The sequence below is a fragment of the Mobula hypostoma genome, chromosome 18 (assembly GCF_963921235.1).
Source record: "Mobula hypostoma chromosome 18, sMobHyp1.1, whole genome shotgun sequence".
Classification (NCBI taxonomy): Eukaryota; Metazoa; Chordata; class Chondrichthyes; order Myliobatiformes; family Myliobatidae; genus Mobula; species Mobula hypostoma.
Genome location: NC_086114.1, coordinates 2,512,491 through 2,527,586, shown reverse-complemented (window position 1 = coordinate 2,527,586; position 15,096 = coordinate 2,512,491). Strand labels below are relative to the sequence as shown.

Sequence of the window (15,096 nt, the reverse complement as noted above, 5' to 3'; positions counted from 1 at the left end):
TCAGGAACTTCATCTGGTTTACACCGAAGGCGAGAGTCATCAATGAATTATGTGTAAGAAAGTTGTGGAAGATCCAGTCAGCAGTTAGCTTGTCAGAGCAGAATCAGCTTTATTATTACTTACATATGTCACGAAATTTACTATTACAGGGCAAAACACTAGAAATAAATGTCTTTCAGTTACGATGAAAATTAAATAGTGCAAAAGAGGAATAGTGAGATATTGTCTTATAGCACCTGAAGTTTGTTTACTGGCAGCAGTACAGTGCAAAGACAAAATTACTGTAAATTACGAAATAGTACAAAAAAAAAGAAAGAACTATGAAGTAATGTTGATAAAACAATCTGATGGTGGAGAAAAAGCTGTTCCTGAATCGCTCAGTGTGGATTTTCAGTCTCCTGAACCTCCTTCCTGATGGTAGTAAGCAGAAGACAACATGTCCAAGATAATGAGTGTCCTTAATGATGGACGCTGCCTTTTTGAGGCACCACCTGTCAAAGATGCCGTCGATGGTGGGGAGGGTTGTGCCTGTGATGGAACTGGCTGAGTTTACAACACTCCGCAAACTCCTGTAATCATGGGTACTGGAGGCTCTGTACCAGTCCCAATGCTCTGCACTGTGCATTATCTTTGGTACATGCCCATTTGGATATCTATCTCCATGAGTTATTGTGAGCAATATCTTTACACCTTAAGTAAACTTCTACTGTGGTAAGTAACATGCTCAAGATTTTGAACTACTTGTGATGATTTCAGAAGATATGTTGTACAATTTCATGCCATTGTAGGATATGGAAACTTCAGAGAGAGTGCAGAGGGTTTACCAGAACGCTGCCTGGATTAGAGAATGTGTGTTAGGAGGAAACGTTAAGTAAGAAAAGACTTTTCTCTTTGGAGTGTGGGAGGATGAGATGACTTCATAGATGTGTATAAGATGATAAGAGTCATAGATAGAGTGGACAGTCAACACCTTTTTCCCATGGCAGAAATGGCTAATACAAAGGGGCATAATTTTAAGATAATTGTTTAGGGGGGAATGTCAGAGGTAAGTTTCATACACAGAGATTGGTGGGTGCATGGACTGCGCTGCCAAGGGTGGTGGTAGAGGCAGATACATTAAGGACATTTAAAAGACTCTTGGTAAGATGCATGGATGACAGAAAATAGAGGGCTATGCGGGAGGGAAGGGTTATACCTGTGTATCTGACATCAATTGCTATGAAGTGCTTCAAGAGATTGGGTATGGCACACATCAACCACAGCCTAGCGGTCAACCTCGACGCTTTGCAATTCGCCTACCGGAGCAACAGGTCAACGGCAGATGCCATCTCTCTGGCCCTACATTCCTCCTTAGAACACCTGGAGAATAAAGACACATATGTAAGGCTGCTTTTCATTGACTACAGCTCTGTCTTTAATACCATCATTCCAAATAAACTGATTCCTAAGCTCCGGAACCTGGGCCTTAGCACTCAGATCTGCAGCTGGATCTTCAACTTCCTCACAGGCAGGACCCAGGCTGTGAAAATAGGGGACAATCTCTCCTCTACAATCACTTTGAGCACCGGTGTCCCACAATGCTGTGTACTCAGCCCCCTGCTGTACTCACTGTACACGCGTGATTGTGTAGCCAAGCTTCCATCAAACTCAATATATCAGTTTGCTGATGACACCACAATTGTAGGCCGTATCTCGGGTAATGATGAGTTTGAGTACAGAGAGGAAATTAAGAACCTGGTGGAATGGTGTGAAGACAATAACCTATCCCTCAACATCAGCAAGACGAAGGAATTGGTTGTTGACTTCAGAAGGAGTAGCGGACCACACGACCCCATTTACATCGGTGGTGCGCAAGTGGAACAGGTCAAAAGCTTTAAGTTCCTCGGGGTCAATATCACAAATGACCTGACTTGGTCCAACCAAGCAGAGTCCACTGCCAAGAAGGCCCACCAACACCTTTACTTCCTGAGGAAGTTAAGGAAATTTGGCCCATCCCCTAAAACCCTCACTAATTTTTATAGATGCACCGTAGAAAGCATTCTTCTGAGGTGCATCACAACCTGGTATGGAAGTCATCCTATCCAAGACTGGAAGAAGCTGCAGAAGATCGTGAACACAGCCCAGCACATCACACAAACCAATCTTCCATCCTTGGACTCACTTTACACCGCACGCTGTCGGAGCAGTGCTGCCAGGATAATCACAGACACGACCCACCCAGCCAACACACTTTTCGTCCCTCTCCCCTCCGGGAGAAGGCTCAGGAGCTTGAAGACTCATATGGCCAGATTTGGGAACAGCTTCTTTCCAACTGTGATAAGACTGCTGAATAGATCCTGACCCAGATCTGGGCTGTACTTTCCAAATATCCGGACCTGCCTCTCAGTTTTTTTGCACTTCCTTACTTTCCCTTTTCTATTTTCTATTTATGATTTATAATTTAAATTTTTAATATTTACTATCGGTTTGTACTCCAGGGAGCATGAAGAGCAGAATCAAATATCTCTGTGATCATTGTACACTCTAGTATCAATTGTTTGGTGACAATAAAGTATATTGATCTTAGAGTAGGTTAAGGGGTCAGCACCACATTGTGGGCCAAAGGGCCTGTACTGTGCTGTAATGTCCTATGTTCTATAAGGAATTAAATGCTCTCTAACTCATACTACTGATCTCCTGGTGCCAATTTCAAACATCTGGTGAATCTAATGCAATTCTAACTTTTATTAAATGATCCATTGTATATAAATCACTATGCATCATAATTTCCATAAACAGAGTTTTATTAGAGTTCTAAATGTGGTTTCATAACAAATTAGTCACCACATCAGAATGATCCTAGACGTGGGAGTTACTGAAAGACCCTGAGTCTCGGAAAAGTGTACAGATCAGAGAAATCAAAACTTGTTTGACTCCGCTGATTCCCCACCAATCTGCAACGCAGTTGCAGCAATTTCTGCGCTTATTTCATGCTGGCTTGTTTCCATTCCCAGGGAAAACTGCTCAATGTTTATGTAATTCATTAGCACAAGACAAATATTTTCTGTTTTTCTTAGTTTGTGAATGTTCCCATATGTCATCAGGATTTGTATCTGATTTCTCAACATTGGCAGTATTTCAAGGCGGGAGGAGAAGATGGCGACGCGCCTGTGTGTGCGCAGCCCTCCGGTGAAAAATGATATCGTATCTGTTAAGTAGGGGCCGTGGACAATTCTGATTTGATGGAGAATGGAGGTGAAAGCACAGAGGAACATCTGGAGAAATTTCTGAAACGCCCATTTGCTGCTGTCGTTACAGTGTGGTCAGGAATCTTTCAGAGGGTAGGCCTCAAAATCCCCGGCCTTGCCTGCTTTTGGCGACTGAGAAGGAGGTCGAATCGTTCAGACAGAGATGGCGCTCAGTACTCGGTGTCGGAGAGCTGATCAGAGGCTCGAAGTTTTCGGAGGACTCAGAATCGGATTGTGGTCGGCATGGCAGGGAGAGTTTTTCTTCTTTCTCCCGTCTGCGTGAGATGTGGGACATTTGAGAAACTTTGAATTTTACTGTGCTCATGGATTTCTTCATCAAGTTATGGTATTGTTGCACTGTTTGTAACTATATAATTATGTGGTTTTGTCAGATTTTTCAGTCATGGTCTGTCCTGTGTTTTGTGATATCACACTGGAGGAAATAATGTATCATTTCTTAATGCATGCATTACTAAATGACAATAAAAGAGGACTACGTGTCTTCATTATCTAAAAAAATCTAATTAGCTCACTGAATACAGATTGCACTGGCAAATCCAGTGTTTGTTGTTCTGATGAAACAACCTGAAATATTACCCATCTTTCTTGTGTTGCTTGGCTGAGTTCCTCCAGCATTTTGTGTGTGTTCCATCTTTCTCCCTCTGTGGTTGCTGACTGACCTGTTGAGCATTTTCAGATTTCCACATTTTTGCTTTGATTTGTCCTCCATCTCTATTTGTCCCCCTAACAGGGCAGCTATTAAACACAATAGATCCTATAGATGCTGGAAATCCAGAGCAACACACATAAAATGCTGGAGGAACTCAGCAGGTAAGGCAACACCTATGGAGGGAAATGAACTGTTAATGATTCCCTTCATCACAACTGGAAAAGAAGGGGGCAGAAGTCGGAATAAGGTGGGGGAGGGAATGAGTACAGGTGAGGGGAAAGGTGGGTGTGGGTGTGGATGAGGTAAGAAACTGGGAGGTGATAGGTGGAAAGGGTAAAGGGCTGAAGAAGAAGGAATCTGATAGGAGAGCGGGCCATTGGAAGAAAGGGAAGAAGGGAAACCGGAGGGGGTGACGGGTAGGTGAGGATATGAGAAGAGAGAAGGTGGGAGCCAGAATGAGGGATGGAAAAAGAGAGCAGGAGAGGAGGAGACATTACTGGAAGTTAGAGAAACTGATATTCATTCCATCAGGTTAGTGGTTACGCAGACGGAATATTTCAAATATTGGCGGCACCATTTTTTGACAAGTGCATTCCCTACAGGTGCCAGTATCATGCATATTAATTCTGAACGGGGAATTGTTCAGCCTAATATGTCCAATACGTAAACATGCAAGTATAACTTCTTGCAACACACATAAAAGTTGCTGGTGAACGCAGCAGGCCAGGCAGCATCTCTAGGAAGAGGTGCAGTCGACGTTTCAGGCCGAGACCCTTCGTCAGGACTAACTGAAAGAAGAGTGAATCCCTTACTCACTCTTCCTTCAGTTAGTCCTGACGAAGGGTCTCGGCCTGAAACGTCGACTGCACCTCTTCCTAGAGATGCTGCCTGGCCTGCTGCGTTCACCAGCAACTTTGATGTGTGTTGCTTGAATTTCCAGCATCTGCAGAATTCCTGTTGTTTGAGTATAACTTCTTCTTTCCTTTTATACTCGTCTCCCAGTTCAGTTCCTACAACCCTCTGAATTTTATATAGATTCCGTCCTTTCATTTCCTTCTTCCAACTTTGTTGGCACACTGATTAAATAGACTTTTTAATTATGACTTTCATCTCCCTTTATGAAAATGCACCACGACATTTATATCCTTAATTTTGAATGATTGCTTGGTAAGAATATCTGCCAGCATGGACAGTAATTCACATGAAGGTCAGACCTTGCAGCCTCAGCTGATGCTGTCCAATCTCAAGACGAATGTATGGCCTACAATTTGAAATACCTGCTTTAACAGATGACAGACTGAGAGCAAATCAAAGCACAGGGGTACATAATTGGGGTGTACTTTTTCAACCCATTCCAAGGCTAAAATGATAGCAGCCATCTCAGATGTGAATGCACATATTTTGTCTGATAATCTTTTCTTAATAGACATCTGAAGCTCTGGAACATGGACAGAAACACGTGAATGGCGTGTCACTGGATCGTTAGCACCACCTGTGTAGATATAATATCTGCCTTGCATGTATTGCAGAGCTTCCTGTGCCACTGATAAACAACCACTCCTCATAGAAACACAGAAAACCTACAGCACAAAACAGGCCTTTCAGCCCACAATGCTGTGCCGAACATGTACTTACTTTAAAAATTACCTTGGGTTACCCATAGCCCATGTACCCATTTTCTAAGCTCTATGTACATATCCAGGAGTCTCTTAAAAGACCCTATTGTATCCACCTCCACCACCGTCGCCAAAAACCCATTCCACGCACTCACCACTCTACGTAAAACACTTACTCCTGACATCTCCTCTATACCTATTTCCAAGCACCTTAAAACTGTGCCCTCTCATGATACCATTTCAGCCCTGTGATAAAGCCTCTGACTATCCACATGATCAATGCCTCTCATCATCTTATACACCTCTTAACAGGTCACCTCTTATCCTCCACCGCTCCAAGAAGAAAAGGCCGAGTTCACTCAACCTATTCTCATAAGGCATGCTCCCCAATCCAGGCAACATCCTTGTAAATCTCCTCTGCACCTCTTCTATAGTTTCCACATCCTTCCTGTAGTGAGGCAACCAGAACTGAGCACAGTACCCCAAGTCAGGTCTGACCAGGGTCCTATATAGCTGTAACATTACGTCTCAGCTCCTAAACTCAATCCCACAGTTGATGAAGGCCAATACACCATTTGCCTTCTTAACCACACAGTCAACCTTCAAAGCAGCTTTAAGTATCCTATGAACTCAGACCCCAAGATCCCTCTGATCCACACTGCCAAGAATCTTACCATTAATACTATATTCTGCCATCATATTTGACCTACCAAAATGAACCACCTCACACTTATCTGCATTGAACTCCAGCTGCCACTTCTCAGCCCAGTTTTGCATCCTATCCATGTCCCACTGTAACCTCTGGCAGCTGTCCACACCATCTACAACACCCCCAACCTTTGTGTCATCAGCAAATTTACTAACACATTCCTCCACTTCCTCAACCAGTTCATTTCTAAAAATCTTGGAGAAGGGGTCCCAGAACAGATCCCTGAGGCACACCACTGGTCACCGACCTCCATGCAGAATATGACCCGTTTACAACCACTCTTTGCCTTCTGGGGGCAAGCCAATTCTGGATCCACAAAGCAAGGTCCCCTTGGATCCCATGCCTCCTTACTTTCTCAATAAGCCTTGTATGGGGTACCTTATCAAATGCTTTGCTGAAATCCATTTACACTACATCTACTACTCTTCCTTCATCAACGTGTTTAGTCACATCCTCAAAAAAATTCAATCAGGCTCGTAAGGCACGACCTGCCTTTGACAAAGCCATGCTGACTATTCCTGATCATGTTATGCCTCTCCAATTATTCATAAATCCTGCCTCTCATGATCTTTTCACTGGTATAATTTCCTGAGCTATTTCTACTCCCTTTTTTGAGTAAAAGAACAACATCCAATCCTCTGGAACCTCTCCTGTCCCCATTGATGATGCAAAGATCATTGCCAGAGGCTCAGCAATCTCCTCCAGCACATCCTCTTTCTTAATGTCTGTGTGCTCAAGCTTTTCAATCCTCTGTAAATCATCCCTACAATCTCCAAGATCCTTTTCCGTAGTGAATACTGAAGCAAAGTATTCATTAAGTACCTCTACTATCTCTTCCGGTTCCATACACACTTTTCCACTGTCACACTTAATTGGTCCTATTCTCTCAAATTTTATCCTCTTATCCCTCTCCAATGCTATGGTAAAGGAGATAGAGTTGTGATCACTATCTCCTAAATGCTCTCCCACTGAGAGATCTGACACCTGACCAGGTTCATTTCCCAATACCAGATCAAGTACAGCCTCTCCTCTTGTAGGCTTATCTACATATTGTGTTAGGAAACCTTCCTGAACACACCTAACAAACTCCACCCCATCTAAACCCCTCGCTCTAGGGAGATGCCAATCGATATTTGGGAAATTAAAATCTCCCACCATGACAACCCTGTTATTATTACACTTTTCCAGAATCTGTCTCCCTATCTGCTCCTCAGTGTTCTTGTTACTATTGGGTGATCTCATCTTGATCTTTTCCTGAAGGTCCAAATCAACCACAGGCAAAAGGGAAAAACCATGATGAGTGATAGAAGGGGGTACACAGGGACCATAGTCCATATTAAACAACCCAAGATGTGCCCAAAACTGAAGACCTTTCAAAAGCAGTGCTCCCAACACTCTACTAATGTTTCCAACATTGATGACCAACTTTATGTCCTCTTACGTTAACCCAATAAACCTTGCTAATTGTAACCTGTAAGGGTACTTCACTCATTTTCACCAGTAATGGAGTCATCTCTTGCTCCCATATTAGGAGAGAGAGAGGGAGAGTCTGCGGCATGTTGATTTATCGGGTGAACAATGTAGTCTTTGGGGTAACTGCAAGTCTGTCTTTGCTCACGCTTGAGTGCTGGTAGCGGGTGTACTTTATTTTTGCCAGTGGGGGAGGGGGATTGTTGCTCGCTGGGGCTTACGCACAGGAGGGAGGGGAGCTGGGGGGGGACTTTGGGGTTCTAACATTTAACTGTTGTTCATTCTTAGGGGGCACTCCTCTGTTTTCGTGGATGTTTGTAAAGAAAAAGCATCTCAAGATGTATATTGTATACATTTCTCTGACATCAAATTGTGCCTTTGAACCTTTAATGCTGAAATTGGGGATGATTTAACAGCCCCACAACATAATCTCAATGCTTGAGCCTGAACTTTATCTAGGGGCTTTAAGACCACTGGTGTGGCTGACCCACAAGCAACACATCCATAATCAAAGACGGATCTGATTAAAGCAATATACAATTGATTTCGTGACCTCCTGCTCACACCCAACTGAGCACCTTTGCACAATAAGGGCACTTTCACACATGCAGCTTCCACGTTAGCCTTGTGGCCATCCACGTGCCTAGAAACTTTACTACTGACTCTTGTTTTAGAGATTTACCAAACAACTTGACATCAATTGTGAGGGTAATGTTTCTTTTAGAAAAAAACAAGTAACGTGAGTCTTAACAACAGCAAATTGAAACCCCTGCCAACATCCCCATTCCTCTATTTCATTAATGGCTGCCTACATTTTCCTAACTATTTTAATCATATTCCTGCCTCTCTTCCGCACTGCACCATCATCAGCATGTAACAATTTGGAAATATCTGAAGCAACATTTCAGAAAATATCATTAATCATATTAAAAAGGAGTGGGTTACACACACTCACCTGTAGAATCCTATTCTCCACCTCATACTCTTTAGAGTATGTACTCCAATACATTTCCTTTGCCCTTCTCACTACTTTTCTAACTATAGCTTTTTATGTTGAATGAAAGATGAACAGGAGTGACACTACCTATCTTTTCTAAAAGCTTCATTCTGCTCCTTCACAGTGCTTTTACACTCATCCATCCACCAGGGAACAGCTCTCCTCTTATTATCTCCCAATGATCTGGGAACTGATTCCTTGGCCATTGAGTTGAGTACAGAGCACGAGGTATTATTATTACTCAACTCGATATCCTCCACAACCAAATGATCAGGAAATCTACTTTCATATAAATCTTCAAACCTGCCTATCACCTCCCACAGGTCCCTCCTCTTTCCCTTTCCCTTATGGTCCACTCTCCTCCCCATCAGATTCCTACTTCTCCAGCCATTACCTTTCCCAACCACCTGGCTACACCTTCCACCGTCCAGCTAATCTACTTCCCCTCCCCCTACCTTTTTATTCTGGTGTCTTTCCCTTTCCTTTCCATTGTTGATGTAGGGTCTCGGCTTGAACTTTGACTGCTTACTCATCTCCAGAGATGATGCCTGACCTGCTGAGTTCCTCCAGTGTTTCGCGTGTGTTGCATCCCAATTGGCTTTTTTAAATATCCATCTGGGGATATGAGAACCTTTCCTCTGATACACTTCTATTCCCATTGTACAGATAACAGAGAAATGACCATTCCCCACTGTTGTATCATTATACACTTCCAAGTTATACACACTTGCTATCTGCATAAAGTCTACAGCAGAAAAGGTGTTAATAGATTTATCCTTGTATTCCTACCATCATTCAAGCACACCAAAAACTTATCTTCCAGAAATTCTTCCACCACCGTCCCATTCACATTTGTGTCACTACAACCTCACATAGTACCATGAATAATAAAATTCCCACAATATGTAGCCTTATTTTTCTCATCTCCACTCATACTTTCCAGTATATCAAGTATTAACCTTTCACTAGGGTTTAAAAAAATGATCTGTACTTTACTGTTTTTTCCCCAAATTTCAACCGCAATTGACTCATAAATAACCCCAGTCTCCAAAACTTCTATGTGCAATCCTATTTTTCTTAAAGGTAGCCACTCCTCCATTACCCATTGTCCAATTGTGTCATATATGTCTTAAAACTTCGACAAGACTTCAACTAGGTTTCCTGTACATATTTATATATAGGCATCCTTGGTCTTGTGAGACTATGGATTTGCGCCTTGGAAGGTTTCCAGGGCACAGGCCTGGGCAAGGTTGTATGGAAGACCGGCAGTTGCCCATGCTGTAAGTCTCCCCTCCCCAAGACACCGATGTTGTCCAAGGGAAGGGCACTAGGGCCGATACAGCTTGGCAGCGGTGTTGTCGCAGAGCAATGTGTGGTTAAGTGCTTTGCTCAAGGACACAACACGCTGCCTCAGCTGAGGCTCGAACTAGCGACATTCAGATCACTAGACTGACGCCTTAACCACTTGGCCATGCGCCAACACACTGTACATATAACATCATGTTTATCTGGTAAATCTTCAATAAATTTCTTGAACTCTTGACCATTAGCTAACAGGCTTCTAGTATTCCATTGTAAGATTAGAAAATCCATTAACAATCCTCCTTTGAAGTCTGAACATAGTCATAGAGTCTCAGAAAAGTACAGCACAGAAACAGGCCCTTCAGCCCATCCTGTCCTGTCCTGGCGAGCCATTTAAACTGCCTACTCCCAATGACCTGCACCAGGACCATAACCCTCCTTACACTACCATCCATGTACCTATCCAAACTGCTCTTAAACATTAAAATTGTACTCACAGGCACCACTTGCACTGGCAGCTCATTTCACATTCCATGACACTCTGAGTGATGAAGTTTCCCCTCATGTTCCCTTTAAACTTTCAACCTTAACCCATGACCTCTAGTTGTAGTCCCACCGAACCTCAGTGTAAAAAGCCTTTACTCTTCCATAATTTTGTATTTCTCGATCAAATCTCAACTCAACCTTCTACCTTCTAAGGAATACAGTCCTAACCTATTCAATCTTTCCTTATAACTTAGGTCCTCCAGACCCAGAAACATCCTTGTTAATTTTCTCTGCACTTTCTTTACATTATTTACATCTTTCCTGCAGGTAGGTGACCAAAACTATACATAATACTCCAAAATAGGCCTCACCAATACATTATATAACTTCAACATAATACATAACATCTCCTATACTCAATGCGTCCACTTATGAAGACCCATATGCCAAAAGCTTTCTTTACAATCCTATCTACCTGTGATGCCATTTTTAACAAATTATGGACCTGTATTCCCAGATCCCTCTGTTCTACCATACTCCTCAGTGCCCTACTGTTCACTGTGTAAGACCTACCCAGGATCGTCCTACCGAATTACAACACCTCACATTGTCTGCATTAAATTCCATCTGGCATATTTCAGCCCATTTTTCCAAGTGGTCCAGAACCCACTGAAAACCATGATAGCCTTCCTCACTGTCCACTACACCCCCAATCTTGGTGTCATTCACAAATTTACTGATTCAGTTAACCATGTTATCATCCAGGTCGTAGATATAGATGACAAACATAAGCGGACCCAGCACCGATCCTTGTGGCACTCCACTAGTCACAGGCCTCCAGTCAGAGAGGCAATCCTCTACTACCACTCTCTGGCTTCTCCCACAAAGCCAATGTCTAATCCAATTTACTACCTCATCCTGTGTTCAGTCATCGAGTGACTGAACCTTCTTGACCAACCACCCATGCAGGACCTTGTCAAATGCCTTGCTAAAGTCCATGTAGACAACATCCAGCTCCTTGCCTTCATCCACTTTCCTGATAATTTCCTTATAATTTCCTTGAAAAATAACACAGTGTTAAACGCTGGGCAAGTTGGATTGAAAAGGCTGAGTGTCGTGACTGGAGATGAGGGTCAGGCTGGCTCTGCTTACTGCCCTTTGTGGTGCTGATGCTGTGGCCTGCTGTGTGTCTGCGAGCTCTGTTTTGCTCTGCTGTGTGTTGAACTGAGGCTGAAGCTGCGGCCTGCTCCAGATATTCCAGGCTTCACTGCTACAGACTCACTCTAGTTCTGAATGCTGTTTGCTTTTATTGTTGACACATTTTGTGATTTCTTTCTCTCTCTCTCTCTCTCTCTCTCTCTCTCTCTCTCTCTCAGTGGACAACATTAGCTATGTTCCAGTCCTCCATTTCCTCACCTGTCACCTAGCATGATTTAAATATCTCTGCTGGAGCACCGACAATTTCTGCACTTTACAAAAAGTGGAGTTTCCGGTGGCCACCCATTTTAATTCTACTTCCCATTCCCATTCCGACATATCAGTCCATGGCCTCCTCTACTGCCAAGGTGAAGCCATATTCAGGTTGGAAGAGCAATCCCTTTTCAGTATTCCATCCAACCTGGTGGTATGAACATTGATTTCTCGAACTTCTGGTAACTGTCCCCCCCCTCCTCTCCTTCACCATTCCCCATTCCTGTTTACCTCTCACACTTTCTCTTCTTACTTGCCCATCACCACACTCTTCTGCTCCTCCCCCTTCCCCTTCTTCCATTGTCTTCTAACCTCTCCTATCAAATTCCATCTTCTCCAGCTCTTTATCTCTTGCACTAATCAATGTCCCAGCTCTGTACTTCCCCTCCTGTTTCACCCAGCACGTACCACCTTGTAGTTCTTTTTCCCCTCCCTCACCTTCTTCCTTTAATTTCTCCCCCGCTTTTCCAGTCCTGATGAAGGGTCTCAACCCTAAACGTAGACTGACTGCCTGACCTGCTGAGTTCCTCCAGTATCTTGTGTTGCTCTGGATTTCCGGCATCTGCAGAATCTCTTACGTTTGTGAATTTCTGCACTTGCCTCCTGTAGGGTGTGAAGGAACATTGTCAGGTCTGGGGATTTAGCCCCCGCCGATTAGCCTCAGGACAGCAAACACCTCCTCCTCTGTAATCTGTACAGGGTCCATGAAGTTGATGCTGCTTTGCCTCACTACCACAGATTCTGTGTCTGTCTTCTGAGTAAATACAAATACAAAAAGAAATCATTTACAATCTCTCCCATCTGTGTTGGCTCCATATAGATTACCATTCTCATCTTCCGGGGGACCAATTTTGTCCCTTATAATTATTTTTCTGTTAACATAACATAATCCTTTAGGATTCTCCTTCGCCTTGTCTGCTAGAGCAGCTTCATGCCTTCTTTTAGCCTTCCTGATTTCTTTCTTCTGTGTTCTCTTGCATTTCTTATACTCCATAAGCCCCTCTTTTGTTCCTACCTGCCTACACCTGCCATGCACCTCCTTTATTCTCTTAACCAGGGCCTCAATATCACTTGAAAACCAAGGATCCATACACCTGTTATCTTTACCTTTTATTCTGACAGGCACATACAAGCTTTGTACTCTCATAATTTCACTTTTGAGCACCTCCCACTTACCAAGTACACCTTTGCCAGAAAATAGCCTGTCCCAATCCACACTTACCAGATCCTTTCTGATACCATCAAAAGTGACCTTTTTCCAATTTAGAATCTCAACCTGTGGACCAGACCTATCTCTTTGCATATTTACATTAAAACTAATGTATTTTGATCACTGGATGCAGTGTTCCCTGACACAAACTACAGGCACAGGAGCCTCAGGACTCACACCACTAGGTTCATGAACAGTTATTACCACTCAACTATCAGGCTCCTGAACCAGAGGGTATAACTTAACCTTGCTTGACCCATCCCTGAAATGGTCCCACAACCTATGGACTCTCTTTCAAGGTCTCTTCATCTCATCCTCTTGATATTTAATTCGTTACTTAGTTATCATTTCTCTTTGCACACTGATTGAACGCCCAAGTTGCTGCGGCCTTTCAATAACTGTTATGGTTATTATCCTATGATTTTATTTCATATGCACGTAAGCCAATTTCCAGTGACATAGATGTACTTTGAACTTTTAAGTGCGCCACCTTCGCAGAGTCCGAGGCCGCTGCAGCCACTGCGCAGAATCGACTGGCAGAGGCACTGCTGCAGTCGAGCCGCAACGGCAAGCAGAATGGCGGGCGCTGATGGTGACCTCCGGCAGGGCCGGGACTGCAGCATCGTCATCGTGGGCTGCGGCATCGCGGGGATAGCGGCAGCGCAGCGGTTGACGGAGCACGGCTTCAGCCGGGTGCGCATCGTGGAGGCAACGGAGCGCTGCGGCGGCCGCATTTGGAGCCGCGGCTTCGGTGAGACTGGCGGCGCGGCCCAGAGTAGGGGGACACCGCCGGTGGAAGGGTGCGGGGTTTCAAGGCTGACTCTCAGGCGCTGTCAGAGGTTTCGAGTGATTAGGGGCCGAGTGGCCGCTGCCCCTCTCCAGTGCAGTGCCGCATTCAGTGCGGGGTGACTGTTTTCATTTTGTGACAGGAGTCACTCCTCCTCTCCCACTTGTCCCCATATTGCCTCTCAGGTACCTAGTATATCGGGGTGGTACGATGTAGTACTTCAGTTTCAGAGAAAGGGCAGTGCAAACAGATAAATAAGGTGCAACATGGTAGATTGGGAGATCCAAACAGAATGGAAATAGTCCTTGACCCGGTGGAACATGCTGTCAAGTTTTTGTACGCCTGCCCGATGGGAGTGCTATAGTTCTTATAGGGGATTTCAACATGCAGGTAGACTGGAGGAATCAGGTTGGTACTGGACCCCAAGAAAGGGAGTTTGTGGAGTCCCTCCGAGATGGATTCTTAGAACAGCTTGTACTGGAGCCTACCAGAGAGAACGCAATTCTAGATTTAGTGTTGTGCAATGAACCGGATTTGATCAGGGACCTCGAGGTAAAGGAGCCATTAGGAGGTAGTGACCATAATATGATAAGTTTTAATCTACAATTTGAGAGGGAGAAGGGAAACTCAGAAGTGCCAGTATTACAGTTGAACAAAGGGAACTATGGTGCTATGAGGGAGGAGCTGGCCAAAGTTCAATGGAACAATACCCTAGCAGGGATGACAGTGGAACAGCAATGGCAAGTGTTTCTGGGAATAATGCGGAAGGTGCAGGATCAGTTCGTTCCAAAGAGGAAGAAAGATCCTAAGGGGAGTAAGGGGAGGCCGTGGCTGACAAGGGAAGTAATGGACAGTATAAAAATAAAAGAGAAGAAGTATAACATAGCAAAGACGGGTGGGAAGCCGGAGGATTGGGAAACTTTAAAAGAGCAACAGAAGGTAACTAAAAAGGAAATATGCAGAGAAAAAATGAGGTACGAAGGTAAACTAGCCAAGAATATAAAGGAGGATAGTAAAAGCTCCTTTAGGTATGTGAAAAGGAAAAAAATAGTTAAGACCAAAATTGGGCCCTTGAAGACAGAAACAGGTGAATTTATTATGGGGAACAAGGAAATGGCAGACGAGTTGAACAGGTACTTCGGATCTGTCTTC

General features: G+C 43.9%; 1 protein-coding gene across 1 annotated transcript in view; it reads left to right on the top strand.

Moving 5' to 3' along the window:
• The first annotated feature begins 3,105 nt into the window (after positions 1-3,105).
• The window catches only part of paox (polyamine oxidase), a 39,576-nt gene continuing 27,585 nt past the window's right edge, over positions 3,106-15,096 (top strand). The window contains exons 1-2 of the mRNA XM_063070314.1: positions 3,106-3,573; positions 13,640-13,908. Of these exons, the coding sequence (XP_062926384.1) occupies positions 3,551-3,573; positions 13,640-13,908 (292 nt within the window). The 5' untranslated portion in view covers positions 3,106-3,550. The remainder of the gene's footprint in view (positions 3,574-13,639; positions 13,909-15,096) is intronic.